The sequence below is a fragment of the Penicillium antarcticum genome, assembly GCF_028974205.1.
Source record: "Penicillium antarcticum strain IBT 31339 chromosome Unknown utg000001l_segment0_segment0, whole genome shotgun sequence".
In the NCBI taxonomy this organism is placed as follows: domain Eukaryota; kingdom Fungi; phylum Ascomycota; class Eurotiomycetes; order Eurotiales; family Aspergillaceae; genus Penicillium; species Penicillium antarcticum.
Window position 1 is genome coordinate 1,437,775 of NW_026695299.1, and position 25,180 is coordinate 1,462,954.

Sequence of the window (25,180 nt, forward strand, 5' to 3'; positions counted from 1 at the left end):
CTCTGGGACGGACGGACTCTAGGAATTGAAATGAATTGTATGATTAGTTTTGAACTTGTCTCTCTTGCTCGTAGATCTTGTCGTCGTCTCATATGAACAAGAACTAATTAGAGGATTTGTGAACTGCCTTTCTTACACACGACACAGCAGACCACTATGCAAATCATGGCTCCACTCATCACTTCCAACTCCGCTCCAGACAAACAGACTGCCAGTGGGGTCATACTTGTGCTTGATCTCCAGAAGCCGGTTGTAGTTTTCTCCATAGAAGTCATGTTTCCAGTTGCTGGCAAAGGGATTGCCCTCATTCATATAAGAGCCGCTCTCAGGTGCCCACTTCTTCCAAACAGGTTCACACGTAGAATCTAACCAGCTTGCCACGTCTCTCATAGACTGATTTGGATCACCAGTGGCATCGACAGAAGCTCCATAAGCCATGGTATGAGCGTACGCTGTACGCCAGGCCGGAAGAGTACTTCCACGTCTTTCTTCGGGAGTACTGGCTGTACCCTTGCCGGCTTGCAGTCCGAACAAAAGCATTGAGCCCGCAGTTGGATCCTGAGAGGCCATGATATCTTGGAGGTATGCTACCAGTTTTGCTTTGGCAATATCAGAGAGCTCGCGCCTGCCCAGAAGATGGCTTGTCATTATGCTGACGGATCCACAGCTAGCGCTGGAAAGAGGGTCTGGCTTGGTGGTTTCCCAGTAATCTTTGGAAGAAGGTAACTGCAGAGTGATGTTGACATTTCCAACATTTAGCCGAGAAGCCAATTGGCTGAGAGTAAAATTCATGCTCTTGGTGGTCATGTTGAAGCCAGTGAAACTGAGCATGGCTGAGACACCAGGCAGTACCTCCTTTAGTCCCAAAAGCGACGTGGCCTTCTTTTTGGTCAGAGCAGTCACAGTACCCGTGATTCCGTTGTCCATCAAATCAGGGATCTGGGCGGCGGCTTCGGCCATCGCATTCCAAGATGCTTCGCCGCTGGCATTCGAATTAAGGGCAGGATAGAAGGTAAGTCCGCCGCTGACCACATTCGCAGGCACAGGATGCGTTTTCAGTACAAATTCTGTGACTACTCCATACTGGCCTCCACCAGCACCCCGAACAGCCCAGAAGAGGTCTTGATTTTGCATGTCGTTGGCGACGCACAATCGGCCCTCGGTTGTGACGACAGTAACTTGATAAACCTGGTCCGATGCAAGGCCATAGTGGCTAGAAAGGAGGCCATGGCCACCATTTTGTATCAAACCACCGAGTCCTACAGTGGCATCCTCGCCACCCACCACTGTCCGATTCATCTTGTGTACTGCAGTATAGACAGATCCCCAGTTGTTACCGCTGCCGCAGATAACAACATCCTCGGTGGCATTACTTCCGGGCACTCTCCATGTAGATCTTCTCTCAACGTTATTGAAGTTGTGTGTCCATATTGAAAGAGAATAGGCACCAGTGGAGCTGTTACGGAGTTAGTCAGAATCCTGAAGTCAAATCAATATGAAGCCCTAGGTGAAACAACATACCGGCCACCAAGATCATGTCCTGTTCCTTTCACCACGATGCGGATATTAAGTTTGGATGCCCACTTCATTGCAGTGGCAACCTGCTGCTCGGACGTGGCATTGACGATGTATTGCGGCAGGCCACCTATGCTACACCCCTTGTCTTTGGAATATCCATCAACTCCAGGGGGAAGACACGAGTTGTTTGCATAGATCGAGTAATCGACACTTTCGGGCCGTGCTGCATGGTAGGCTGCATAGGACCAATGATTTTTCACCGTAGTGCAGTTTTCAGAAGAGCTGAAGGGATTGCCCAGATAGCACGAGGACCCAGCCGGGGCCGTCTTGATGAGACTTCCATGGATTGTCTGGTTAAGAGTATTCCAGTCTTCCGTGGATGGCCATGTCAAGTCACCAGGTGAAGTTTTGCAATCCGGTGTGGCGGAGGAGGTGGCGGTCAATGCCAGAAGCGAAATAATAGGAATATGAAAGAAACGCAGCATGTCAATGGTAAAGTAACTTGGTGTCAAAAGAAAAGAAGCAGTATAAAAAGAATGCAATCGGCAGATTTTATAGTTCTTGTACCTAAGAAGTGGATTATAAAAAACCGGCAACAAAACGACTACGATGATATCTTGTTGCGCCACTGACAATGTACCGGTCCAGGGATAGATCTGGATGCCAAGGCTTATTCGGCAGGCAACAAGCAATCACTTAGGTTAGATTGGAGATACACACATCGGGGGATGACGATACCTACCATACATGTACGAATGATTGTTGGGTGTCTGGAACTGACCAACTGAGCCTAATCGGGAGATTCCCGCGTATTCGCATGAACATTTCCGTTTCGGGCCTTCAGCCCTAAATTCAGCGCCAACAAGTTTGAGAAGCACTAGAATATTGTGCTCTGGGGTATTATATATTAGATACTACGATATAAATTTTGATGCCAATCGTTAATGAATGTCTTAAATCGGTAAGAAACAAGCTTATCAGACTACTCCACGCTCTACGCTTGCCGACGATCCAAATCGACCTGAGACCCGCCACCACGGCACCATTTGCTCTACTGAAAAGTTTCATTGGTACCTGCCAAGTTATAAGTCGCTAATTTACCCCATCCAGACTTCGGATTTTCCAAAAATACCCCGACGATAAACCCCTACGCGGCAAAAAAAGAAGCACAAAAGGCAAAGTCTGATCCAAGCGGATCCATATGCCCCACAGTCAGGCGTATTCGTTCGCAAATTACCCGATTAGGAATCTAGAAATAGCTGATGTTGTTCGACCTAAAGACCCTTCAATCTATAAAGATGTGCCATTTCTTCGGTTGTAAAGCGATTATCAAGCCCACCACTCAGCTGCTTTTTCCCAATATACAACATGGATATCGTTTACCACCCCGGCGTAAATGGATCCGATCCCTGGGTCGAATTCTATCCCTATACACCGTCTGCCACGGCCGGCTATGCCTTCGTGGCGATTTTCGGAATCTCGACCATAGTGCATCTCGTGCTGATGTTCCCCTTCCGTGCTGCATACTTCATACCCTTAGTACTGGGCGGAATATGTACGATCACCACTGCATTCCCTTGAGAAAAGAAGCTTCAAGGCTAATAATCATGACACCAGGTGAAGCATTCGGTTACTACGGCAGAGCATGGTCCCACGAGTCACGAACCGAGATCAAGTCATGGATATTGCAAGAAATGCTCATCATGTGCGCGCCACCACTCATCGCCGCTACAGTCTACATGGTCCTCGGTCGCATAATCCGCTCCTTCGACGCCGAGCATCTATCGAGCATGCGAGTCAAATGGCTCACATTTGTCTTTGTCATGAACGACGTTCTCACTTTCTGCACACAAATTGGCGGTGCCGGTGTCCAGGTTACCGGAGATGCCAATGTCATGAATATTGGCAGGAAGGTTGTTCTCGCTGGCTTGATCTTCTCTCTGCTCGTATTTGCCTTGTTCCTTTACATTACGGCGAAGTTCCATCGACGACTTCAGCGAATGCCTACACCTCTGATCCAGCAGAACCCTAATTTTCACTGGCAGCGGTATATGGTGGCAATGTATGTCGCCTGTTTTTCGATGATGATTCGAAACTTAGTGCGGACTATTCAGTTTGGTGCCGGTCAAACAGCCGATGTCAATACCAAGGAGGCTTATATCTATGTCTTTGATGCCTTTTTGATGTTTTTGACTATGCTTGTGCTGATGGTTTATCATCCTGGTCGACTGATTAAGAAGGCTCGTCGCCTGACCAAAATGTGTATGTTCGACGAGCGGATGGGAGAGCGCAATTGTGATCATATACTGCTGTCTGACACTGAAATGGGTCAGCGCTCATATAAGTGAGGGGTAGGGTTTGATCTGTTTTATTCTTCTTCTTTGTTTCTATTCTACAATGGGGTCCATAAATCTGTTCCTAAGGCTATGAAAGTTTAGACAAGTGTTTAACGAAATTCTCGAAGCGAGTGTACCATTTCATACACCAAAGGACAGTGCGCTGGTTCTAAGCCACATATCTTGACAACGCTGTTCTGCACTCCAGACCTGTCGTCTTCCTGTCCATTGCGAATCCCACCTTATAGGCTAATCAGCAGCTAGCACCCCGGACAATAACGTTCCAGTCAGTTTTGTGAAATACCTGCCCGTTGACAGTGGGAAATTCGATGCCAGCGCCAGAATTTGTACAATGGCCCAACACGTACGATGCGCCATCAGCAATGCTCCCAAAGGAGTTCAATGTCTTCGACTTCTTAGACTATTCAAGCATGTCAGTCCTGCGTATACAACTACGGTATCTCCTATGACTCACGTCATTGCACCACCAGATGCCAGACTGGTACGAGCAGCTCACTCGAGCACATTTACCCGGGCCAGGTCCAGCTCTAGGGTGGCCGCTAAGACCCCGAAGGTACTTGATACCATTGGAAATCGGTTTGGACCGTGCAGACGACCACTTGCCGCACACCACCTTGGCGCCGTAGAAGTCAGTTCGTTTGACTAGTGTAGAGGATTCGTCATCCTCGACGGGCAGGTCTGCGAGGAACTCTTCATCCCACTTTGGGTTCAGCTTGAGGAGCTCCTCGTGGACTTCTTCAATGGTGCCGTTTAGGATGACGCGGTCACCACCAGGGGTGATTTCGACCTCCCATTCAGGAATATCTAAGCCATATCCCTCGGGGGCTTCGCTGGTTGCCCATACCTGAAACCATGTGTGTTAGATTCTGAGTAGTGTGCACACTGGAGGGATTGAGTCAAACAAACAACAGGGCAGATGGCGGAGAGCACCGCAAAAGCAATTGCAAGTCTCATGTTGCTGGTTTGAGTGTTATGTTTCTGTGCTTTAGTTGTGGATATTGAGTATAATCACATTAATGGAGACAGCGGAGAGGTCTATATATACCCTATGGATCTAGTCTCTCGTCTCAACTGCGCTACACATCGCCCGATGAAGAAGGACCCCCGAGGAGAGAAAATGTTACCCTTACTCCGATGTATGTGAGGACTTGGTAGTGATCGAGCTAAACTAGCTAGGCCGTATGTTCTTGTCGATGGCATCTCGTACCAGAGCCTGTATTTGCCAAGGTGTGATAGACAGTGATTCAGGCCCCCAGCGTCAAGTGTATCTGCTAGCTCGGTCTGGCTGATCTAGAATATCTCATTATCCAACACTGTCTGTACCTGAGCAATGTCGGAAGCTTGGCAAGGCGTCCAGGGCACACTTGAAGGATTCAGCATTAAGACTCTGGCTTCTGTTTTTGGTATCATCCAGCGCTCGATTTGCTACACGGCCAGTTGAATTAAACCATCCACCGGGGAAATTGTCCGAGACATGCACACTATTTCATGCAGGGTGCAGCCCTTAGCGCCCAACAAACACCTGCAGTGAGCGATGAATGGCCCGATTGAAGGCTAATCGTCTGATGGTAACATCGCGTATATTTTCTCTCTCTTGCCAAGCGTGTAGTCGGCTTTGTTTCTTCTTTGGGGTGAATTGAGCGCTACAGGTTGTGATTCAATGCAACACTGTAAAGGTCAGCATGCTGATAGATCCAACCAGTGATGGATTCCTCAGAAACTTCGGGATTGGGGAGATGTAATTGCTAGTCAGAAAAGGTATAAAAGATAGTAGGATTTCCTCAACATGAATCAATTCAGACCATCAGATTGACTGTGATATACTGCTACAGTACTAGTACTATATAGCAAGTTCCACTTCAACGCCTGTTCTAGTCCATTCTCGCCGCCATGAAGTGTGCCACTCTTTTTGGCGCTCTCTGCATCTACTCCTTCCAAGTGATCAGCCAATTCTCCATGTGAACATTCAATGTCTCTAACAAGTCTTCTAGGCTCTTGTGTTGGCATCGCCTACCCCATCTCCCCTCGATGGATACGACCTCTTCATACCCTCATGGGAAGTCCAGGTCACCCCTGGTAGCGAGCCCCTCATTCTCAATGGAACAGTCGAAGAAGTGCACACCGAGTTGCTCCGACTGAACCCAAACTGGGATGAAGACTTCGCGGACACAGAAGACGAGACACTGGTTGAACGTAACTTCGACCTCGAGAAACGCACCGATTTTGCCGACTCAAAGTACAACTGCTTTGGTCGCTGGGGTCGGTGTAACAGCATAACTATACGCCAGGGCATCACTTACCTCCGCAAGCTCAGCGGAAATCCACGAGCCGCCGCTGGCCCAAGCAAGTGTGCTCGAGTGAGCTGTTCGTATAATTCTGCCATCTATTGGTGTAACGATGTAGGCTGTCTTTCTTCTTATTTTCGGAGGCTAAGCTGACTTTCCCCACAGAGCAAGAGTAAAAAGACGTTGAATTCGTTTGGTAGCATTGCTGATGGTGCCAAATATATTGACACCAAGTGCCATCTTGGGGAGGGGATCTCAAGGTATACCGCTGGGCAGGTCTTCCACAAGACTAACTGGAATGTGATTGTTCAGGAGGACAAATGCTGAGAGATTCGAGGCTTTGTACTTCAGCGAATTCTCACACACTCTTGCAGGTCGGCCTGTGTTCTGTTCATCTGTGTTGAGTCTGGTAGCAAGAGGGAGCAGGAACATGGAAAGATGGTGGTTGTGTTCTACAAACGAGGCAATTGATGTTCATGTCTTTTTGCAATGGTCCTAGGTTCGAGACACGATATAACAGGGGGTCAGAAATCTGTGCATAGTGTCATGAAGTACTAGACGGTTTCTATCTTGAACACTCAAAAGCAGGGGCCATGAAAGGACTTTTCGGTTATGTTTTATGCAGTCTTGTTTTACATCGAGTAATGCTTGCAATAGGGATATGATTGAACACTCAATGCACCAAAGAAATCCGGTACATATGCAAAAATGGTAGAAATACATACACCGATCTGACTCCAAAGACACCGGACCCCGAGCAACGCTCCCCATTTTATCTTCGACCAGTGAGCAAGGCCGAGACAGAACAATTATGAACAAGATTTATACATCAGCCCTCACGGTTTCATTAGTGGTGAGCGGAACCTCGAACACGACAGCTCCGTTACGGCCCTCAGCAGTAGTGCCTTCGTAGTAGTTGTTGGCAAAGCACTTCCAGCGAGCTAAGCGGTGCTCCTTGCCAACAGCAGCAACGATTGATACACCGCGAGGCTCGTTTTGGGTCTCCAACTTGGATTTTGATTCTCCGGGGAGGTCAGATTCGGGACGGCGCTCAAAGACAGCAATGTCGTTGATGACACCCTTGATCATGGGCTCCGGTTCTTGGGCTCCGGCTTGAGGCTTCTCATCTTCAACCATGCGGTCTGGGGTAGCATTGAAAGCAAGGGTCTGGTTGAGTTGTTGAGATGGTGTGTCAGGCGTGGCGCTACCAAGAGAGCCCTGGCCGATGGGTCCTAGAGGAATGATAGTTCTCTTATCGTCCGAAATGCGCCATGCGCGAATGAAACCATCCCAACTGCCACTGAGTACAATGTCGGTGCCGGGGAGCGTGGTCAAGGCGGTAATCCAGCGAGGCATAGGGCGCAAGTGCCGCATGTTGTGGGCGGCGGTCTCTTCATTGGTTTCGGGTGATAGTTCTTGAAGAGGTGGGATTGGGTCCAAGCCGTGGGCAAGACGGATGGTGAAGAGAGGCTTCTTCTTGTGTATGGACCAGAGACAGATAGAACCAGAGTCTGAACCGGTGACAAAGTGAGCTGGTGGTAGAGGAGCAATGCAGTCAATGTTGCTCTCGTGATAAGGAGCGCTTTTTGCGGAACCACCACGGAACACCAGCTGCGTTTCGTCGACAACCTTCCACAAACGGGCTGTGCGGTCACGAGCACCAACACTAACACATTCGTCGATGGTCATAGCAGCAACTCCAGTAACATGGTCCTGGTGACCGAAAAGTGTTTCGACATAGGCGTGGCCAGCTCCGCTGATGGACCATGTCTTAATTGTACGATCGTAAGAACCAGAGAATAGCTGCTCTCCGGAACTCATCGTTGAGATATGGCGCGCAAAGGACAATGAGCAAACAGAGTCTCTGTGTTGTAGGAAAGTCTTCGTGGGCGTCAAAGTCTCCGCATCCCAAATGATCAGTTTGTTATCGGCTCCACCAGTGGCCACGAACCGTCCAGAGGGGGACACGGCAACGGATAAGATGTCTTTCGTATGTCCATGCTCCTCGCCAGTTTCAGGGTTCTTGCGCATACCCCGAGCATACTTGACACGCTTGGGCTTCTTGCGTTGGGGGCGTGGTGGCCGCTTAGAAGTATCAGTATCACCGTTCGATGCGCTCGAGGCCGGTACACTGGGTGTAACCAACTCCCACTTGGTCAAAGTCTTATCCTTTGAAACAGCGTAGACGTATGGTGCGTGAACAGCAATAGCAGTTGTCGATTGGGTATCTGAGCGGAAAAAGGAATAGGGTGCGGTAGGGAAGGCTAGATTCGCAGCGATTTGACGGAACGTCCGTCCTTTGAACTCATCAACGTCCTTCTTAAGTCGTTCTGCGATCAAGTCTCGATCAATGTCTGCCGCATCGAATCCGGCTTCGTCGACCTCGTCCTTAATGTTTTCCAAGTAGCGTTCAGCGAGTTTCAATCTTCGATCTCCAGCCGTTTCGCCGTCTTCCGAATCCGATCCGCTCTCGTCGTCTGATTGCGATGCGATTTCGTCCTCATCGATATCACTACCAGAGATCGACTCTTCTCTCTCTCTGGCCCGACGACCGGCACCATCAGGTTTAGCATCTCCACCTCGCTTCTTCGATCCTGGGGCTGAGGCGCGGTCGTCTCTCTTGCGCTTGCGCTGGGCAGCGGGGACAGTGAAAAAGGAAGACATATTGGACTTGTGTCAAGCCGTGGCGCCTCTTCCTATCTTCCGTAGAGAACAACAAGAATTGAAGAAATGGCGTTCTCGAAAGACTCGGGCTGCGGAGATCAAAACTTCAACTTTTTTTTGGCAGAAAAAAAAGCGCTAAGCGGCGGCTGAGTCAGCAGTAGCTGACCCCGGGAGCTCCAGGCGTCAAGCTCACCGCGCGGTCCTCCTCACTTGACCACTTCTCCCGTTCGCCTTCATTGATCATCTACTTGCTTGTTTCTTCTTTGATATTCACTTACCGCAAACATGTGAGTTTATTGCTAGTCATAACTGTTATTTTCCAAATGGTTCCTGACGGCTGCTAGGGAGGTTCTCTTGGGTATCGCCGGCAAGGACTTCGTCATTCTTGCAGCATCCAAGGCCGCAATGAGAGGCCCGACAGTTCTGAAGGCCGAGGATGATAAGACACGACAGCTGAACAAGAACACACTCATGGCTTTCTCTGGAGAGTCTGGAGATACTGGTATGTGACTTCAACTACGGCCCCAATGTAACAAACATGCTAATGAGATGGGTTGTTATAGTTCAATTTGCCGAATATATCCAAGCCAACGCTGCGCTTTACAGCATGCGTAACGACACCGAACTCAGCCCCTCCGCCGTTGCCAATTTCGTTCGGGGAGAATTGGCGCGCAGTCTGCGATCACGGAGCCCGTACACCGTCAACCTACTGCTCGGTGGCATAGACCCGGTCACTGAGGCTCCCCATCTCTACTGGATTGACTACCTTGCGTCATTGGCACCCCTACCATATGCTGCCCACGGTTATGCCCAGTATGTTGAAACAAAGCTTGGGGACGAAGTATCAATGCTAACTTGAATAGATACTACTGTCTATCCATCCTCGACAAACACCACAACCCTAACATCAATCTGGATGAGGGACTCAAGCTCCTCACTTTGTGCACAGACGAGCTGAAGCGCAGACTACCTATCGACTACAAGGGAGTAAGTGAAATGCGACCATTCCAACATGCCAACATAACTGATTCTCTCTACAGGTCTTGGTGAAGGTAGTGACGAAGGACGGTGTGAGGGAAATAGACGTTGATAACGATAAGGTGGTCAAGTGTGCTTAATGGTCGACATGAGGCGTTTGTTGAATCACATCCTATGACGTTTTCTTTGGTTATGGCTTCATCTTGGCATGGTATGACTTAGGCTGTAACAAATGAGTGGATTTCTAAATGGTCCTGACAATATAAAAGACCAACCGAGCGAAGATCGCGTCCTATGAAATAGCCCAGTAAACAGCGGCTGTTGTAGTGTATACCTGGGGAGCTTCCCTGATCTCGTGTTGGCTGTTTGGCTTGTTTGCATCGAAATCGCATTCCGTCCGTAAGAACTGGGCGATCAACTTCCACTACAACAATATCGCAATGTCGAAAAGACCCGCAGAGCTTCCTTTGCAACAAGACTTTTCAGGTTCACCTGCCTCGAAAAAGGCCCGCGTCGAGAACCAGGCCCATGGTGATTCTCCAAACGGCGCAGGACTCGCAAGCAGCGAGTTGGAACAGAATGGTCGCAATGGGGCGGATATCGAAGGAGCGGCCGAAATAGAGAGAGAGGAGCTGGAGGAAGGTGAAAAGGATCCTTCAGGTCTCTCGGATATCGACGAAGATGCGCCTGCGCTTAGTGCTCCGAAGCGACAAAGCGCTCCCATGGAAGGCTACGGCGACCTCTACCTGGACACGATCAACCGCGAGATTCTTGATTTCGATTTCGAAAAGCTATGCTCTGTTAGTTTGTCGAATATCAATGTGTACGCCTGTCTCGTCTGCGGTAAATACTTCCAAGGTCGCGGTCCCAAATCGCACGCATATTTCCATGCACTCGAAGTCGGACACCACGTCTTTATCAACATCGGCACAAGGAAGGTCTACGTGCTGCCAGAGGGATATGAGGTTAAGAATAAGAGCTTGGACGACATAAAATATGTGGTGGATCCCCACTACACAAAGAACGAGGTGGTCAAGCTCGACAGGGAAGTCCATGATGCCTGGGACCTCTCTGGAGCTCGTTACCGGCCAGGTAAGAGCACCGCATATACCAGGACCTTTGAGATGCTTGGGACTGATTTATCTTATTTGCAGGATTTGTCGGCATGAACAACATCAAAGCCAACGACTACGTCAATGTAGTGGCTCAACTGATGGCGCATGTTCTACCAATTCGCAACTTCTTCCTCCTCCATGACTTCCCCACGCCTGGCACACCGGAGATGGTCCTTCGGTTCAGGACTCTTGTGCGAAAGCTATGGAACCCCAAGGCGTTCCGGTCACATGTCTCTCCGCACGAATTGCTGCAGGAGATCGCCCTGCGATCCTCGAAGCGTTTCACACTCACAAACCAGTCAGACCCGGTGGAATTTCTGTCCTGGTTCCTCAACGCCCTTCACCTATCTCTGGGCGGATCTAAAAAGCCCTCGTCGACACCTACGAGTGTCGTCCACGCAGCCTTCCAGGGCCATCTCCGAATTGAAAGCCAAGCTATTACCGCCCACTCCGATACCCAGAATGCCCGCTTGGTATTTACCGAGTCTGGCACTATCAATAGCCAGGTCACACCTTTCCTCATCTTGACATTGGATTTGCCCCCTACACCTCTTTTCCAATCGGCCAACCGGGAGTCCATCATCCCCCAGATTCCCCTGACCACCCTCTTGAACAAATACAACGGCTACACGGCATCAGAGAAACTGGCCCACCGTGTCCGACATCGTCTTCTCCATCCTCTCCCACCATATCTTTTCTTCCACATCAAACGTTTCAGCAAGAACCGCTTCGTCTCCGAGCGCAATCCAACTATTGTCACCTTCCCCTCCCCCCGTTCTCTGGACATGTCACCATACGTCGAGCCCAACCCCGATATCTGGCCTCCAGGTGAGCCAATCCTCTACGACCTCGTGGCAAACATCATCCTCGACCCAGCTGTAGCCGCCCCTGGTGCAACCGATGACGCCGTCGACAAGGGCGTCAATGCCGCATCAGGTGCCGGTGGTTCATCCAGCGGTGCTGGCGGCGGCAGCGAGAAGGTCTCCTGGATGGTTCAGCTCCACGACAAGGCCATGTCAGCCGAGAACACGCGTATTCAAAATGCCGGTTCTACGGAACAGCAGCAGCGCGGACCGGAGTGGCTCGAGATCCAGGATCTGTTTGTTAAGCGCGCAGAGAGCGAGACATTGTTCACGCGTGAGGGCTACCTGATGGTCTGGGAGCGACGCAAGACCCCTGGGAAGAAAGGAAAGGGCCGCGCATAATCTGAAACTGAAGTAATAAAATATTGGGGAGTTGATTTGGATATCTGTATTGCCGTTTTCTCTCATACATGCTAAACTATCAAGCTTCTCGTTGCTCCCTCGAGAGCAAGCCTGGTGTATTTTCACACAATGACGAAATTATGTACCTTGGAGTTAAGCTACTTTTTGGGTATCTTTCTTTAGTACTTGAGAAACAGTATGAGAAGGAGTTAAAACAGTGCAAATGCTGCACTGATTAGTGCATACGTAGTTCACTCGTAAAACATAACCTAGGTATTGACAACTCCAACAGAAATAGCAGATCATAAGCTCCCCCAATCACAAAACTTCCTGCCAATCCTCATCGTCGACCCAACCAGGAAACCCCATATTCCAGCTCTCATTGCAATATGCATTCCCCTCATAAGGAGCAATCGGCACGTATACGCACCGATATCTGGCCAAGTCCTTCCACCAAACCACAGACCCAAAGGATGGACATCCGAAATTCGAGTCACATCCGAAGGATGTGTGGTGAGCCATGACTGGGTTAAAGAGCGAAAGAAGAGTGCTTCAAGGGGCGCAAGGATAATACCGCTGATTGCAGCAGCGAGATTTGATGCAAGTGAGTCCACTGGGTATGCCGAGAGAAGGGTCACGCGGTGAACACCCGATGAATGGTCGGTTACACGTCCGGGAATGCGAGAAGTTGGTGGAAGGGGCTGGTGGAGGGTGTCGGACATCGTATCTAGGTTGTGGTCTGCGACGGCGACGGGAATTGGCTGGATAGTGGGTTCTTCATCGATTGGTTCTTCCACGCCGTCTGGGAGGATGTTTGGTACGCTGGGCTCTGGTGCCTCCTCAATAGATTCTAGAGCCGGTTCATCGTCGGACTCGTCATCTTGGGTCTGATGCTGGGTTGTCGGCTCGGGGACGCCTAGATCTTGAGGAGTCGTGATGGATTGGCCGGCAGTGACACTGGAGAGGCCGTCAGTGCCGCCTTGTGCTGGTGGATGCGGTCCCTGGCGCTGAGCCTGGCTTAAGATCAGAGCTTCGAGGAATTCAGCTATTGATCGTCTGTCCATGGCATCTGCATGTCTATTAAGACCTGGGATATCATTGCCTGCTAGTGCATTTAGGTTGGCAAGATTCGAAGCCTGGTTCTGTGGATTCCGGTTCCGGTTGCCTAATAGTTCAAGCTGCATTGTGATAATGTCAGAGCTCTGGTGGATCAAGGATGCTCTGACACGAGGTGATGTAGGTGGAGACGTCTCTGGCGAAGAAGGGCGAGAGAACAGAGTATTGGACCGTGAGTTGTTTCGGTCCATTTCTGGGCTCTCGCCGGTCTGTGAATCGCCTGGTAGGTCTTGTTGGTTTGAAGTGGTCGACGGACCACTTGTTCGCCCAACTGTGGCTATTTCGGAGAAATAGTCGTTGCTCATCTCGCCGGGCGACTGTGACATACGATTCTCATTTGTGAGCACCCGGTGCAAGCCTACATCTGATTCCAAACGACTCGAATGCGTAGATGCGATTGCATCCTGTAATGGAGGTGGTGAAGTGGCGGCCACCTGGACATCAGGTGCGATCCCTGGAGGCCTGGGTAGCGGGTCATTTGGTTCATTTTCATTAGGGTTGAGCTGTGTTCCCTCGAGTTCATTTTGTAGCATCTCAATCGAGTTTCGGAGAGATTCGATCCTCTCATCTCTAAAGGACGTAAAGGCTTGCTGGTCTGATGACTTGCTTGATCGTAGCCCAAACAACGAAAACACCCAGTGTCGAAAAGCACCTAGCTCACACTTGATATCTTCAAAGAGCGTAAGGTTGCCCCGGTACATTTCTTCGTCTGATTTGCGCCCCAGTGTCGGCACCACCCACTCAATTAGATTTTCTTCAAAGGCCACTCGGACTGAGAGCTCATCTGCAATAGTTGCTTTCGGGAGGCGCCGCCGAATCAATCGATAGATGCGCTCTTCGAGATCCGGGCGCAAGTAGTAGCCATAGATAAAGGCCAAGATGCCAGGATGGGTCAATAGACCCACGAGTGAAGTGCCTAGGGAGCCAGGGGAGAGATTGGTGGGAACCGCTGGGAGCTGCAGCAATGACCCTGTTCCAAGCGGAATCAAAAGCTGAACGCTAGGGATTGAGTAGGGCGACACAAGCGATAGTGATTGGAGTACGGAATACATGTAGAACTCCACGGAGAGCATGAGCACCGAGTTCTTGGCCCTGTATTCATCATCAGTCTTGTTCATTATCACTGTAAATGATGCTTACGCTGTGTACATAAGTCCAAAAATAAATCGGACGCCAAGTGATTTGCCTGTAAGAGACTGGGCATAGTCCCGCAGAGAGGCGAAAACCCGTTTGAGCGGATTCTCACGAGCAATGGCCAATCCACTTGAGATTGCCCAGGCAGGAATTCCTGCGAAATAAAAGCCCAGAATGCCTGTTGATCGTCTCTCGGATTTAATGACATCAAGCAAGGCAGAGTGTGCATAATGTTTGTAAGTCTAAGCAGTGACTAGAGGTTAGTCTATCCCCGAAGGCGATTGAAGTGTATTTACCTGTACTCGCCCAGTGAATGACAAGGTCCACCAGGTACCAAAGAAGACAAATAATTGGTCAAGGGTCGTTATGACCAGTCCGAAGTCATTTTCACTCGCAATTTGGTTGATTTTTTGCTGTTCGTTTGGAATACTGGTGTTTCGGTCTTCTCCACTGACAACAATTCCCATTGTTGAAAGGATATCATTCTTTGCCCTTCGAAACTCCCGTCCAAGAGATCTGGACTCGGGATTTACAGGGTGGCCACGAGCATCGTACTGTTGCATATAGCTATCTGCGTGGACACTCGAGACCCGTCGAACGGGATTAGAAGGGTCAACCGCCGCAGTGTCAGGGGCTTCATATGGCGAACGGCCCTTGAAAATAGTCAGTATAATTGATCTGTCAAGTTGTAGCATGTTTCAAACAAGGACATTATAACACGATGACATGTTATTTGCGGAACAATAAGTTGGCTTCCCATAATACATCCAAATCATCTTGCATATATAATCAAATAGAGACCATCTTGCCATAGGCCACATATATATTATTGCATCAAATAAGGAGAGTATATTCGCAAGACAAGAGAGGTAGCTTACCAAAGCGAGCCGGTTCAAATAGGCCTGCCGACCCATATCGTAAATTGTGACTGGGCCAGTAGCACAGCTACATCGCCTTACAGTGCAAGTGAGCGAGATGTCTCCCAATTAAATAAACGTGCATTCAAAGAAAGATGAAGATGTGAAACACAGTTGAAGGTGAAGTGATGCGGGTTGGGCGCCTAAGGCACGCCGATATCTTATCACTGAGCAAACAGAACAAACAAAAAAAGTTGCCCGCTCGAGCTGCCATTTTTTGCGACGGAACTTCTCTCGGGCAATGGCTGATTTCTGATTTGATCTCCTACAGTCATGTCGAAAGCTATTGTCAAAACTACTTTCGAGGCGTCTCGCACGCTCCGCCCTATTTACACCGGCGGTAGCACGGCGCTGGACGCCAGTGGGCGCATCTTGCTGAGCTGTGTCGGCGAGGATGCTTTGATCGTCGATCTGGAAACTGGTAACCAGCTTGCCAGTCTTGAAGGAGTGAGTGTTGCCGCTGTTATTTTTCTTGGTTCAACTACAAAGTGCTAACCGCAAGCCACACAGGATGGAGAAATTGTTACCGGTTTGGCCAGTAAGTCACAATTGCGCTCGTTGAGATTCAACCCTAACATATTTTTTAGTTACGCCATCTGCCTCACACGCTATTGTCTGCTCGCGCTCCATGTCTATGCGCATCTATTCCCTCTCACCTTTCGACGAGTCCGCTCAAACCATTGAAACAGAGCTTCTCCGAACCCTCAAGCCTCACACTGCGCCAGTCGTGACCATTGCTGTTGATCCTACTGGTACTTTGCTCTCCACTGGTGGTGCCGATGGCTCGATCAAGGTCTGGGATATCAGAGGTGGCTTCGTCACGCACACTTTCCACGGTCATGGTGGTGTTGTTTCTGCACTCTGCTTCTTCGAGGTTCCTACTGCCGACGAGAAGTCCTCCAAAAAGAACAAGCGCAAGTCTACAGATGATGATGAAGACATGAGCGAGGGCGCTTCTGTAGGCTCTACTGCAGGCTTCCGCTTAGCTTCCGGCAGCGAAGATGGCAAATTGCGCGTGTGGGATCTGCACAAGAGAAAGTCCATTGCGTCTCTAGAGTCGCATGTCTCTCTTGTTCGCAGCTTGTCCTTCTCTCCTTCAGAAAATGCTTTGATCTCAGCTAGTCGAGACAAGACAGTCATCGTTTGGGATGCGCGCACTTGGAAGACCCGCAGAATCATTCCTGTTTTGGAGAGTGTAGAAGCCGCTGCTTTCATCGCTGATAGTGGGCTTTGCGTTATTGGTGGAGAGAATGGAAAATTGCGTGTTTGGGACTGCAATCGCGGTAGCGAAGTTACAGAGGAACAAGAGGCCGGAGAGGAGTTTGAGAGCGTTGTTGCTATCCAGTATTCGGCTGGTTTGCCTTTTGTTTTGACTGTTCACGCAGATCAGACACTTCGCCTCCACTCGCTCGCGTCACTGTCTAGTTACAGGCCTGGGTCAACGTTGGAGCCCTTGACAGTCATCCGTCGGATTTCTGGGAACGACGATGAAATTATTGATTTGGCCTATGTTGGACCTGACCGATCAATGCTTGCATTGGCTACCAACACGGAAAGTATCCGTGTCGTTTCGGTTGCTCCATCGGAGGACCGACCCTCGGACAAGGGAGAGGAGGAGTACTTCGGCGCTGATGTCACACAGCTTGAAGGTCACGACGATATCATTATCTGCATTGATGTGGACTGGTCAGGACACTGGCTAGCAACTGGCGCCAAGGATAACACAGCACGCCTCTGGCGTATTGATCCGAAGACATCCTCTTATACTTGCTTTGCTGTCTTCACTGGTCACGCCGAGTCGTTGGGAGCTATTGCCCTTCCACGGGTACCACCGCCAGTTGGCAGTGCTGCATACAACGACCCCGTCAACCACCCGCCTGCTTTCTTGATTACTGGCTCGCAAGATCGCACAATCAAGCGGTGGGACACAAGCAAGCTCGCTCCTCTCAAAGATGACAAGCCGCACAACCCCAAGGCCATCTACACCCGCAAGGCACACGAGAAGGATATCAACGCAATTGATATCGATTCCGCATCTGAATTGTTCGCTTCCGCATCACAAGATCGCACCGTGAAGATCTGGGCCGCCGAGGAAGGCTCCCCAGTTGGTGTGCTTCGTGGTCACAAGAGGGGTGTTTGGTCTGTGCGATTTGCTCCCCAAGGCACCCCGATCATCAACACCGATTCTCGTACCAGCACAAACCGAGGACTAGCAGTCACAGGCTCCGGTGATAAAACTGTCAAGCTCTGGAGTCTGTCTGACTACAGCTGTCTCCTGACCTTCGAGGGTCATACCAACAGTGTCCTCAAGGTTCTCTGGCTTCCACCTCCCCAAGTCTCCAACGACAACGGCGACGACGAAGATGAAGAAACCGCAGCGGCACGCCACAACGCCATTCAGGCTCGTCCCCTGGTCGCTTCCGCCGCTGCAGATGGTCTGGTCAAGATCTGGTCCCCCTACACAGGCGAGCTCGAAACCACTCTGGACAACCACGAAGACCGAGTCTGGGCGCTCGCTAGCCCGACCCCCTCCGGCTCACGCAAAGACGTGAAGCAAATCACCTCCAAATTTAACACCGCCCCCTACGCTATCGCCTCCGGCTCCGCAGACGCAACAGTCACCTTCTGGACAGACACTACCTCGGCCACATACACCGCCGCTGTACACGCCAACTCCGAACGCATCGAGCAAGACCAAGAACTGCAGAACCATATCAGGGCCGGTAACTACCGCGAAGCTATCATTTTGGCCCTGCAGCTCAACCACCCGGGTAGACTTCTGTCCCTCTTCACAGCCGCCATCAACGCCGCAGACGACCCAACTCTCCCAGCCGAGGAACGCAAGCGTGCCGCAGCCAGTCTGACCGGCAACCCCTCCATCGACGAGGTCCTGCAGTCCCTAGACCCCGCCAACCTGCGCACTCTCCTCCTTCGTCTCCGCGACTGGAACACCAATGCCCGCACCGCGCGCGTTTCGCAGCGTATCCTCTACGCCCTGTTTCGCTCATACCCTGCATCCACATTCGTCGAGCTGGCTACCCAGTCCGTTCGCGGAAAGAACGGCCGTGCTGCTGCTGGCTTGAAGGATATCCTGCAGGCATTGGCTGCATACACCGAACGACACTACCGCCGTGTTGAGGAGCTGGTTGATGACAGCTACCTGGTTGAGTGGGTGCTCGGTGAGATGGATGGTGGTGTTGGTCTTGGTGGACTTGGTGCTTTGACCATGGACGATGCCAATGGGGATGAGGATGAGGTTGAGGTTGAAGATGAAGAGGATGTTGATATGTTGGAAGCATAATCTGGCTTTCGTCTTCTGTCATGTTTGTATATTGAATTTGGCGCTTTCTTTCTTGGAGTACCATGGGTGGGAAGGATAAAAGCCATCTACTTTTATAGAATTGAACAGTGTATTACGGCTCTTTGATCTCGATCTTTAGATGAAATGGTAGCTATATAGTTGCTAAAATGAGGCACTTGAAGAACACTGTAGATTCTCTAGCGAAGGCTCGAATGGGTGACCTACCCTCTAGGGCTTCTTATCTCTCATATCTCATTCTTCACTTTGATTGAACAGGGTATCTCTATTTTGTAACACTTTTGAATGGCCGAATATGGTCAGGCACATCTTCTGTAATGCAAGTTCTGATGTTCAACATCCTCCAATTTCCCATCCAAGTCATTGATATCTTCAATCGTCGCGACGGCTGCGTCGGGAGTCACGATCGCGGTCTCGGTCTCGGTCATGTCGAGATGAGTGTGACGAGCGTGAAGAACTGTACTTATCGTCTTTGTACCGGTCACTGCGTTCGCTGCGACCTCTGTCATAATCTCGATCGCGGTCTCTCCGTCGGTCCTTGTCGTCATGGCGGTCCCGGCGGCGATCTCGATCATAATCCCGATCACGATGGGAACGATCGTCCCGCCTGCTTTTATCATCATCGTCATACCGGGAACGTCTGGAAGATTGGCGGCCACCGGACAGACTGCGGTCACGGCGTGAAGACCCATTCCTCCGGTGAGAGCGGTCATAATCGTCATAATCGCGCTTGCGGTATTCTCGGTCCATGTCTCGTCCACTCTTTTCGAGGTTGCGGTCTCGTCTGTCGCGCCAGTCGTCCTCTTTGGGACTGGCCTTTGCCTCTTTTTTGAGGGCCTCGAGCTCTTCTTCGGTCAGGTGCTCACCCGTCTTCTTGTTGCGCATCGTGACTGGCATGTATACACCCTCCGCCTTTCCGTTTTCTTCGCCTGTTTTCCTAGAGGCCTTGCGCATAGCTGACTTACCCCACGCGCCAAGCTCTGCTTCGGCACCTTTGCCGCCAGATGTATCCTTTGCGCCAATGCCGAGGAATCCAGGTCGTCGTTCGGGGACACGGGCATTCTTCGCCTTCTCAGCAGCCGCGGCGCCGCCATAATTGCCCTTTCCAATAGATTGACCGTCCTTCCAACCCATTCCTCGTAGCAGCGCAGCACCAAACTCCTCTACTGGAATGGCATTGTAGGCGTCCAACGTAGCAGGCTCTGGTCGCGAAGCCACATCTGTCCGGAAAGAGCTTGTTTCGTTGTAGTGAACTGGCGCTTCCTCTTCTTCCTTTAAATTTGACTCGATAACAAGATCTGTTCTGCGCTCCACATCACCCTGTGTCTCGCGAATGAGGGCCTGCATGGCAATTTCGTCATCGGTGAGAGGTTTGGTCGCAACAGGCTTCGCATCGGGCATAGCTTGATCTTCATCCGCTGCGCCCTTCTCTTCCTGGGACTCGGACTGCTTTGCAAAGCTCAGGCCGTATGCCATGCTCGGCGCATCTGTCTCGACTGTGGCATCTCCGCCGGGAGTTTGTCCATTCCTCTCTGCCTCTTGCATAGCTTGCACTTCACGGGGAAGCAGATTCTTGCCCTTCTTCACATTACCAGTTGCCCGGTCGCGCCAGTTGTTCTTGCTTGTAACTGGGATTACCAGTAGCTGGTTTTTGTCGTCGACCGCTTGTCCGTCAACGGTAATTGCGCCACCGGTGTGCGTGTCGAAGCCTGAGACTTCTTCGTGGACCGGAGCGGCCTCTTCTTCGTCCGAGTCATCGCCGTGCGCTAGTTGGTGAGGCCGCCTAGGGAGTGACTGGCCTTTAGCTGCTGGAGAGTCGGTGGCACGGCCGCGGTTCGAGGAATGGAGGTTGAAACCGGTCTTTTTTGAGGGCCCATTTGAGCCTGAAAGGGAGAGTGAGATTGGCTTGGACGACGGTTTCCCGCCTCTATTGGGGTCGCGTGAAGACATCGCGACGGTCCCGAGTGTATTTTCAACAAGCCGAGGATATTTGAGAAGACATACTAACGGAAGGCGGAGCTGATATCTCGAGAGCTTGTACCGGGCGGTGGCAAAATTGGTTGCGCCAAACACCGATCACCGAAGTATAAGTTAACTTGACGTTTACAACACTTGAACGAACAACCTTGCAAATCTTGGCCTCCCCTTGTACCTATCATACAAACCGCTTTTGATTTACTCTCAAGCATAATCTTACCTATTTTGGACCCCGAGGGTTGCTCAGGGTCTAGAGTCACTGTTTTAAATATAGGCAGCACAATTAAAGTAGGGCTAAACAAGCCTTTTTCTATTAGACGCCCCGGAAATTGTCACAGTTGAGACTTCATCTGCCCACCCTCATCTTCCATGGTCTTCTAGATTGTAAGGCCTGCAGTAGTTAATTCTCTCCATTTGCCACCAGGTCCTCAACCGTCATCATGGCGTTGCGGGCTTGAAAGATGGTCGTGCTCGAGAGCTGAACTCATTCTCTATTATTTACTTGAGCCTCCCCTCCCACCTTTGAAAAATTTACCTTCTCTCCCTTTCCTTGCCTTCCTCCAAGGATGATATCCCCTTCAAAGGTCTCTGCAGGATTGCATGTGGCGTCCTCAGTCACAGTCGTGCTCTTTGTTTTTGCATCTTTCTTAATCAACTTCGGTCAGAAACAGAAGTTACCCACGCATAAGAGCGTCGTGAAATACACGGCTGTGGGATTAATTGCTCTATCCTACATCGCCAAAGCAATTCTTCTTGTCCTTCATGGCGATGCTCTCGGTCAGAGACCGGAGCGGCTGCATTCCGCAGTACTATTCGCCTTTGTATGGACTTTTGTCTGTACGAGAAAGCAGTTGATCAATTTCGAGGTCCTGGGCCTATCTGTTATCACGCTCGGCTTCTCGGTTCCCTTTCTGGCACTTGGGACGGCAGTCGACGACGCTGCACTACTCACCATTTCATCGACTCAGCTTCTCATTGCTACATGTTTACTCGTGGATTGCACGTCCAAATGTTTTACACGCAGCAAGAATCTTGATGAAACGACTCCTTTCTTGGCCCCTGAGTCAGGCATATCTTCCTACGGTAGCCAGTCCCCATCTGGTCAATCCATCAATGCCGAAGATGACGAGGATTTCAGTGACGACGAGCACGATGAAGACGATAACGAAGACTCCAATTCCCGTCAGCTTCGTAAGAGCGGCAATTGGATAACCTACATCAAGAATTTCAAGATCGTTCTACCTCTCCTGATTCCCAAGAATGACCTCAAAGTCCAGGCATGTCTTTTAGCTTGCGGTCTCTGCTTGATCGGCGGCCGTTTCTTGAATGTCCTAGTACCTTACCAGCTTGGAGTCGCCGCTGATCAGCTCTTTAAAGGCCGATTGCCGTACCTTGACCTGGCGATTTATCTTGCCCTGAATCTCCTACAAGATGAGTCGGGTCTAGGTCTCGTCCAAGCTCTCGCCAAGATACCCGTTGAGCGCTTCTCATACCGACAGCTCACAAACGCTGCATTCAAGCATATCATGGGTTTGGAGATGGAGTTCCACGCGGACAGAGACTCTGCAGAAGTCATGAAAGCCATCGAGCAGGGGGAGGCACTGACAAATGTTCTCGAGACTTCCGTTCTGTATATCCTTCCCCCGATTATCGACTTGACTGTTGCCTTTGTGTTGCTCTATCTCAAATTTAACTCTTCGATTGCACTTTGTATGCTGATTGCATCTCTCGGCTTTCTTTCACTGGAAGTCGTCACCTCTAGCTGGAACATCGGCAACCGTCGGCGCGTGACAAAGGCAGAGCGCGAGCAAGCACGGATAATGCATCAAGCCGTTCAGGGCTGGCATACCGTGTCATCATTCAATATGCTTAAGTGGGAGATATCACGGTTCGGAGGTGCTGTTGAGAAGCATCTCGAGGCCAAGACAGACTGGTCTAGACGCGATGCTTTTATCAATGCTTTGTTGGACATGTTGCTTCCTGCGACATTGTTCTTGCTCACATGCCTTGTGGCCCATGAAGTATACGAAAAACGCGCCTCGCCCGGAGATTTCGTCTTCCTGATTCAGTACTGGGACAACCTCATCTGGCCAATTAAATTTCTTTCAGGCAGTTTCCGCTATATCATGACGGATATCATTGACGCAGAGCGGCTTTTGGATCTACTTATGACCGAGCCTGGTATCATAGACAAGGATGGTGCCCCGGAAATAGGGCCAGTGGAAGGCAGAGTCACATTTGAGAACGTTCACTTCTCCTATGACCTCAAAAGAACTGCAATTCACGACGTAAGTATCTCCGCTGCCCCCGGAGAAACGGTTGCACTGGTTGGTACCACCGGGTCTGGCAAGTCGTCGCTCATGAAACTGCTGTTCCGATTCTACGACGTCACTTCCGGGTGTATCAAAATCGACGACCAAGATATCCGCGATGTCACTCAAGGGTCTCTGCGAGGCACTCTAGGCTTGGTTCCCCAAGATCCCCTTCTGTTCAATGCGTCAATTCTTGAGAATCTGAGATATGCAAAGACCTCAGCCTCTGATGAAGAGATCTACGATGCCTGTCGCGCGGCCGCTATCCACGACAAAATCTTGACATTTGCAGATGGTTACAATACGAAGGTTGGCGAGCAAGGGGTCAAACTCTCAGGTGGTGAAATTCAGCGATTGGCAATTGCGCGTATCTTTCTAAAAGATCCGCCAATCCTGATTTTAGATGAGGCAACCAGTGCTGTTGACACTGAAACTGAGACTCAGATTCAAAGTGCCTTGAGGAGACTGTGTGCCAAGCGGACGACCTTTGTTATTGCTCATCGTCTGTCCACTGTTATTAGAGCGAATCAGATTCTGGTGCTAGATGAGGGAAGTATAGTCGAGAGGGGGACTCATCAGGAACTGCTAGACATGGGCGGAAAATACCATAATTTGTGGCAAAAGCAGCTTGGTGGTGATATAGAAGAGGAAGGCTGTGTCTTGGATTTGTGAACAAGCATATAACAATAGTAATAGGTTCTTTCGCATCTCCTGTTGTACAAGATGAGTCTAGTTCTGGTAAATTCATGTATGTAAAAACATCCCGTACCATTTTCCAGCCAAGCCCTGGCCTCCCTCATTCGGCTGATGGGATAGTTGATTCTAGGAACTATAAATCAAGGCACTTGAATGTGAGCAAAACGAAGGCGGAAACGAGAGGCTATAATAAGGCGATCAATCTATAAAGCTAGTTTCGGTTAGGAATATTTAATATTCTAATGGTGTCACGGTGTACAAAATCATTACTTCTGTTATGTTAGAAACTATACAGATAGTGTAAGAGTAATCTAGGTGACAGTAAAACTGCCGCCTCGGGAAGTGATCGACTCCCAGAGCAACCTGATCGCTCACCCCAATGCTCAGGCTGATCGGCCCATTCAATCTTATCCTATCTCTCCGTTCTTTCAAATGCGAAAATCTAGTCCCATGTCCGTAGGACTTAGTCCTATAGGAATTCCTATGGAGGTCTAGTCCCGTGGACCCACTCCTATAGGACTAAAAGAATTTCCCATCTATACATTATTTTTATAAGAATAATAGATAAATCGCTGAGTTATCATGATGAAATACGGTAATTTATAGGTGTTTCAGCGAGTATCAAACCCACTAAGTATTTACTACTTTTGATATATTCCGACCATAGTTTTGTGATTATTTAGTATATCTTTAGTATCATCTAATGTGAACATTCGTCACCTTAATCCTATTTTATCACACTTCGAGATTAGAAGCGGCTAAGGCGAGAGGATAAAGATTTTGTATATATATAAGAATATAAATATTACTTAGTCTAAAATCATCTAATGTTTAGAAAAAGCTATTGTAAATGAAATATCGTTTGGAATCGCCAAGAAATGCTTAATTCATATAAGTCACGAGATAGCTGATGTTTGCATTGTTTACAGTCCCATGGGAAATGTCAAGGTCTAGGCCTAGAGCCCCGTCTGGCTATGGGGTACTTCCTCCGAGCACCACTAGCTGTACAACTACTAGGTGTCTAGCGCCAAGCACGTCTTTATAGGTCTCATTCAATCTAAGACGCCCTATTACCAGTCCAACACTACCTCCCTAACCCCCTACACTCCCCAGGACTCCTAGAACGACCCCGACTTCTCGAACTGCAAGACCAGCTCTTGCCGCAAGTCCTAGGGCCTGCGTGTTCTAGGTTCCTCGGATGGCTTCGTCTACGGCGCTAGTCTCTACAGTTTCTTTGAGAACTACGCCTAGTCCTGCCTCAACTCCGAGGACTGCTAGGAGAACATGGTCGAAGTCAACTGTTCGGATACCCACCTGTACGGTCTCAGCACCAAGGCGGCCGTCAACATGGTCACTTCATCTCAGGGTATGAGCATGGTGCCCAACAAGCCAAACCAGAGCAACTACTGCTCGACCATTGCTCTCTTCCAGCAGAGTGCTTAGAGTACCTCCCTTCCGATACTTCCCCCACCTCTCCTGCTATTCTGTCTTATACCCTTTTTCTTCTATTCCTATCATTCCTCCCGTCCACATATAGTGTGCGATCAAATCATTATCCCTTTTATTGACCTCCTTCCCTCCTTCTCT

The 25,180-nt window shown here is 49.9% G+C and overlaps 10 protein-coding genes across 10 annotated transcripts; 6 read left to right on the forward strand and 4 right to left on the reverse strand.

Moving 5' to 3' along the window:
* Positions 1–132: 132 nt before the first annotated feature.
* On the reverse strand, positions 133–2,003 carry N7508_000536 (FAD-binding oxidoreductase; the record flags this gene model as incomplete). Its single annotated transcript, XM_058458621.1, has 2 exons — positions 133–1,456; positions 1,522–2,003. 2 exons carry the CDS (start codon positions 2,001–2,003, stop codon positions 133–135), a joined length of 1,806 nt encoding a protein of 601 aa, XP_058324843.1.
* Positions 2,004–2,886: 883 nt separating this feature from the next.
* On the forward strand, positions 2,887–4,629 carry N7508_000537 (RTA1 domain-containing protein; the record flags this gene model as incomplete). Its single annotated transcript, XM_058458622.1, has 4 exons — positions 2,887–3,073; positions 3,136–3,780; positions 4,173–4,287; positions 4,527–4,629. The coding sequence occupies 4 exons, from the start codon at positions 2,887–2,889 to the stop codon at positions 4,627–4,629; spliced, it is 1,050 nt and encodes a 349-aa protein (XP_058324844.1).
* Positions 4,630–5,765: 1,136 nt separating this feature from the next.
* Positions 5,766–6,487, forward strand: N7508_000538 (uncharacterized protein; the record flags this gene model as incomplete). The annotated part of the gene is made up of 3 exons (XM_058458623.1): positions 5,766–5,813; positions 5,867–6,232; positions 6,326–6,487. The coding sequence occupies 3 exons, from the start codon at positions 5,766–5,768 to the stop codon at positions 6,485–6,487; spliced, it is 576 nt and encodes a 191-aa protein (XP_058324845.1).
* A 495-nt stretch (positions 6,488–6,982) lies between these two features.
* On the reverse strand, positions 6,983–8,824 carry N7508_000539 (ribosomal RNA-processing protein RRP9; the record flags this gene model as incomplete). Its single annotated transcript, XM_058458624.1, has 1 exon — positions 6,983–8,824. One exon carries the CDS (start codon positions 8,822–8,824, stop codon positions 6,983–6,985), a length of 1,842 nt encoding a protein of 613 aa, XP_058324846.1.
* A 161-nt stretch (positions 8,825–8,985) lies between these two features.
* Positions 8,986–10,044, forward strand: pre1 (proteasome core particle subunit beta 4; the record flags this gene model as incomplete). The annotated part of the gene is made up of 5 exons (XM_058458625.1): positions 8,986–9,111; positions 9,173–9,326; positions 9,388–9,637; positions 9,688–9,811; positions 9,865–10,044. The coding sequence occupies 5 exons, from the start codon at positions 8,986–8,988 to the stop codon at positions 9,940–9,942; spliced, it is 732 nt and encodes a 243-aa protein (XP_058324847.1). The 3' UTR covers positions 9,943–10,044.
* A 198-nt stretch (positions 10,045–10,242) lies between these two features.
* N7508_000541 (ubiquitin carboxyl-terminal hydrolase family protein) lies at positions 10,243–12,122 on the forward strand (the record flags this gene model as incomplete). The annotated part of the gene is made up of 2 exons (XM_058458626.1): positions 10,243–10,894; positions 10,957–12,122. The coding sequence occupies 2 exons, from the start codon at positions 10,243–10,245 to the stop codon at positions 12,120–12,122; spliced, it is 1,818 nt and encodes a 605-aa protein (XP_058324848.1).
* Positions 12,123–12,331: 209 nt separating this feature from the next.
* Positions 12,332–15,286, reverse strand: N7508_000542 (uncharacterized protein; the record flags this gene model as incomplete). The annotated part of the gene is made up of 5 exons (XM_058458627.1): positions 12,332–12,348; positions 12,553–14,330; positions 14,379–14,614; positions 14,669–15,025; positions 15,251–15,286. 5 exons carry the CDS (start codon positions 15,284–15,286, stop codon positions 12,332–12,334), a joined length of 2,424 nt encoding a protein of 807 aa, XP_058324849.1.
* Positions 15,287–15,562: 276 nt separating this feature from the next.
* Positions 15,563–18,590, forward strand: N7508_000543 (U3 snoRNA-associated protein UTP13; the record flags this gene model as incomplete). The annotated part of the gene is made up of 3 exons (XM_058458628.1): positions 15,563–15,736; positions 15,800–15,827; positions 15,877–18,590. 3 exons carry the CDS (start codon positions 15,563–15,565, stop codon positions 18,588–18,590), a joined length of 2,916 nt encoding a protein of 971 aa, XP_058324850.1.
* A 390-nt stretch (positions 18,591–18,980) lies between these two features.
* spp2 (spliceosome ATPase-activating subunit SPP2) lies at positions 18,981–20,558 on the reverse strand (the record flags this gene model as incomplete). Its single annotated transcript, XM_058458629.1, has 1 exon — positions 18,981–20,558. The coding sequence occupies one exon, from the start codon at positions 20,556–20,558 to the stop codon at positions 18,981–18,983; it is 1,578 nt and encodes a 525-aa protein (XP_058324851.1).
* A 593-nt stretch (positions 20,559–21,151) lies between these two features.
* N7508_000545 (ABC transporter ATP-binding protein) lies at positions 21,152–23,569 on the forward strand (the record flags this gene model as incomplete). The annotated part of the gene is made up of 1 exon (XM_058458630.1): positions 21,152–23,569. The coding sequence occupies one exon, from the start codon at positions 21,152–21,154 to the stop codon at positions 23,567–23,569; it is 2,418 nt and encodes an 805-aa protein (XP_058324852.1).
* Between the last annotated feature and the right edge of the window lie 1,611 nt (positions 23,570–25,180).